At 30.1% G+C, this 3754-nt stretch overlaps 1 protein-coding gene across 1 annotated transcript; it reads left to right on the forward strand.

The window, feature by feature from the left end:
* The first annotated feature begins 1575 nt into the window (after nt 1-1575).
* On the forward strand, nt 1576-2742 carry LOC145042968 (auxin-responsive protein IAA15-like). The gene is made up of 4 exons (XM_078991497.1): nt 1576-1896; nt 1987-2174; nt 2253-2364; nt 2479-2742. The coding sequence occupies exons 1-4, from the start codon at nt 1670-1672 to the stop codon at nt 2537-2539; spliced, it is 588 nt and encodes a 195-aa protein (XP_078847623.1). The 5' UTR covers nt 1576-1669; the 3' UTR covers nt 2540-2742.
* The last annotated feature ends 1012 nt before the right edge of the window (nt 2743-3754 follow it).

Genomic DNA, 3754 nt, shown 5'->3' on the forward strand with positions numbered 1-3754 from the left:
TCGGCAATTCGATATGACATATTATCCCATAAATTAGACTTTATGATTTTGTTTTAAAATAGCTTCTCAAGTTGGATACTTAATTATTTTCGTTTACTACGTCACTAAATAAGGTCTTAAACGATAATTATTACAAAGATTAACTTATCCTGACATATACGCGCTATGAACAAGAAAATGTGGACCCTTTTGTTTTTCTTTCTTCATGCTTTTGCTTTTGTGCTGTATTCCATGTCCTTATATATATGTGATACTCTTATATATTTATGTAAATGAATATAATCGAAAATTTGCAATATGAATTCGGTTCCATTTCTGAACAGTCAGATTCATTTGAAGGCATAATGTTAACGGCATCTATAGTAGTAGTGACTGGTTGCTTATGGATATTACTACTTGTAGAGATGACATAACTTTACTTACGTGTAAACTAAGATGTCTTTTCTTGTTCATTAAGTAATCAATGTGTTTTCAATTTCTGGCTTTAATTTGCATTGATCATCCAATGCATCATGGACTAAACGGATCATGCATAGATTAAACGGCCACTGCTTGAAAGGACTAGTCCAGTATGGATACATGTGGTTAAATAAGTTTTTTAAATATTGAAATTTGTATGATTTAAATATAAGATCATTCTATTTTTTAGTGTAAATCTTAAGTGATGACTATTAGAGTATTAGACAATCTTCATGGGAGGTTAGAGTTCTTAAATTAGTAATGATGTATGTTTGGACAATTGTTCTATACATAAGGTCTCATTTTTTGTGGGCTATATAAATTCTCAAAATGAGACTATATTATTCTCACACTCTAAGAAAAAATAAATTTACAATATTTATCTTTTTTTTAAGATGAGAGATGTTAGGAGGAAAAAAAAAGAAGGGAAAATAAGTATAGAATTAGTGGTCTTAAATAAATCAAACTTTTTGGCTAATTGGCTTAACCAATTAAGTCATTCTGTTCATATTTAGTTACAAGAAAAAACAATCATATAGATCAAATTCCTAACTCATTAAGTTTATTAAGTCAAAAATATTCAATCCATCAAAAGGTTTTTAACCTGATGGTATTTATAAAGGGTTTAACTCTTCTTGAAGATAAAAATAATAATTTATGAGTAGGATTTATGCGGAGTATGTATGTTTGATGTTCCAACAAAAATTGAAACAATCCCTATCTCCTTTAGCAGAAAAGTCATAACACTAGAAAATTTCGCACTTTAATACTAGATGACATAATAAGTATTATAAGATGAAATTAATATATTAAAATGTTGTCTACTTTTATAAAAAGTTTGATAATACTTTTCTTCCTTAAATAATATTCATGCACAAAGATATTTTGGTGGGATCCTATTCAATGATCAAAATGTTGTACTCGCATGTCGACGGGGGAGATGCACCCAAATACCAGGGAGGCACAAACTTTATGATGCATCCGCATCTAGCATGGAGAATCTTAACCACACCTCAAGATAACACGTGTCAAGATCTTAATGGTTATTTAATCGTTGCCTCTCTCTCTCTATATATATATATATATATAACCTCACAAGTCACAACAGCTCACAAACAATTTAATCAAATTTCAATTCCTTTCCTTCTCAAACAACCAACTTTTTTCAAAAACAGTTTTATCACAGAAAGACCCAATTTCACCAAACACCATGTCATCGGAAACATCAATGTCCAACATCACGACGGAGCCACCTACTACCGCCGCCGTATTCGGTAGCCTTACGTTCAATGATACAGAGCTGACGTTAGGTTTACCAGGTGAATCTCGGAATTCGGGAGTCAAACGAAGGTTTTCCGATATGATTGATCTGAAATTGGGCGGAGCTGAACAATCCGACTCTGAATGCTCCGTCGTTACGAAATCTCCTCCGGCGAAGTAAGTTCGAGTATACAATTTTACTACACGCGCCAAGAAATTAAATTTCATGAATTTATCACTGAGAAAATGAATATACCAATTTTATAGGGAACAAATAGTAGGATGGCCACCCGTTAGATCTTACAGGAAGAACATGACGATGAAGAGTGATTGCAGATATGTAAAGGTGGCGGTTGATGGAGCACCATATTTGAGAAAGCTAGATCTCAAATTGTACACAAGCTATCAACAACTTCTGTTCGCTTTTCAAGATCTCTTCTCCTGCTTCACAATCAGTATGTACATAAACTGTTGATCTGTAATTAAGTTTGATTATTTCACAATGAAACTTACATATCGTATGATTGTTTTAGGAAATGTATTAAACGAGATGAAGCTGATGGATCCTGATAATGGTATCGAATACGTTCCAACGTATGAAGATAAAGATGGAGATTGGATGTTGGTTGGTGATGTTCCATGGAAGTAAGTCTGCATCCTGTGTATTAACAGATTATCATAATAATTTTTCTAATAAGTTTGTTTAGCATATTGTTTTGATGTGATAATTAACGAACAATTTTCTATTTGATTATGCAGTATGTTTGTTGAATCATGCAAGCGAATAAGATTAATGAAGAACTCGGAGTTGTTGAGTTGAACGATATGAGGAAATAGTTTATAGAAGAAATTGTTTTTCTTTGAGAATAGGAAAATAGTTGATTAATTAGGAATATTGTAGAAGTAAATAAGATCCACATGATGTGTGTGTACAAAATGTTTGCTTAGTTTGTGCAGAAACTGACATTTATAAAGCCAGGTTTTTAGGGTTTTGTAAATTGAAAAAACTTCATTTATATAGTACTTATAATATAGTAACAACATATATATATATATATATATATATATATATATATATATATATATATATATATATATACTTTTCCAAATTTATACTAGGGAAACTAGCTGATAAAAAATAATGTTTGGTAAAACTAGTTGAAAAATATAAAATAAAATAAAATAACATTTAAAATAATGTGTTTTTATAATTAATTAAAGGGTATATTTGGAAAAAATGTAAAAAACTCCTAAAAAGTAGTCTAAATAACTTTTTAAAAAGTTAGTATATAAGCTACTTTTTGGTTTACCAAAAATGACAACTTAAAAAAACTCGAAAAATAAACTAGCTAGCTATGACGCTCCAAACACAACTATTTATACTAAATTTATTTTCATGGCGTTTGGACCATAAAAAACTAAATTTTTTAAACAAATTACAACAAACATATAATGTGAAAATGTTCTTAATTTAATGTGAAGCGGTTCATATTAATGCAAAATACATATTTTCTTTTTTATCAATTTTCGAACTATCTTTGAAGTATTTTGTTGTGGGTATCTTATAAGGAACATTTCCGTAGCAAAAGCAAATTTCATGATGTGAATTGGAGTGTTAGGTTGAGAGAGAAATTGAATTTTTCTTTATCATAACTTTTATTTTTTTGGAAATTTTTCTTAAATAGTAGCGGATAAATTTTGCTGCTAAAAGTTCATGAGTGATGGGTTGATGTTAGATCAATGGCTGGATTTTAAGCAAATTTAGCAACACACTAAATACGGATTAAGAGAGGAAAACAATCTGTCACTACTTTTCTAAATTTGCATCAAATTACCAACACAGCTGTGATATATTTATTGCGTCAACCCATCGCTAATTGTTCACTGGTAGTCCGTCATTAAATTCAACCAAAACTTGGTTGCTAACCTGTCTTATAATAAATAGTTATTTATATATAAAAAATAATAATAATTAAACACGGTTGTCACCACAAGCGATCGTTGAAAATGTTTCTCCTTCAAATTTTAAGGTGAT

Source organism: Lactuca saligna, chromosome 4, assembly GCF_052625555.1.
Source record: "Lactuca saligna cultivar CGN05327 chromosome 4, ASM5262555v1, whole genome shotgun sequence".
In the NCBI taxonomy this organism is placed as follows: Eukaryota; Viridiplantae; Streptophyta; class Magnoliopsida; order Asterales; family Asteraceae; genus Lactuca; species Lactuca saligna.

Coding starts and splice junctions, on each gene's coding strand:
- LOC145042968 (XM_078991497.1), top strand. CDS start 1,670: ATGTCATCGGAAACATCAATGTCCAACATCACGACGGAGCCACCTACT. Junction 1,897..1,986: donor ACGAAATCTCCTCCGGCGAA/GTAAGTTCGAGT, acceptor CCAATTTTATAG/GGAACAAATAGTAGGATGGC. Junction 2,175..2,252: donor CTTCTCCTGCTTCACAATCA/GTATGTACATAA, acceptor TGATTGTTTTAG/GAAATGTATTAAACGAGATG.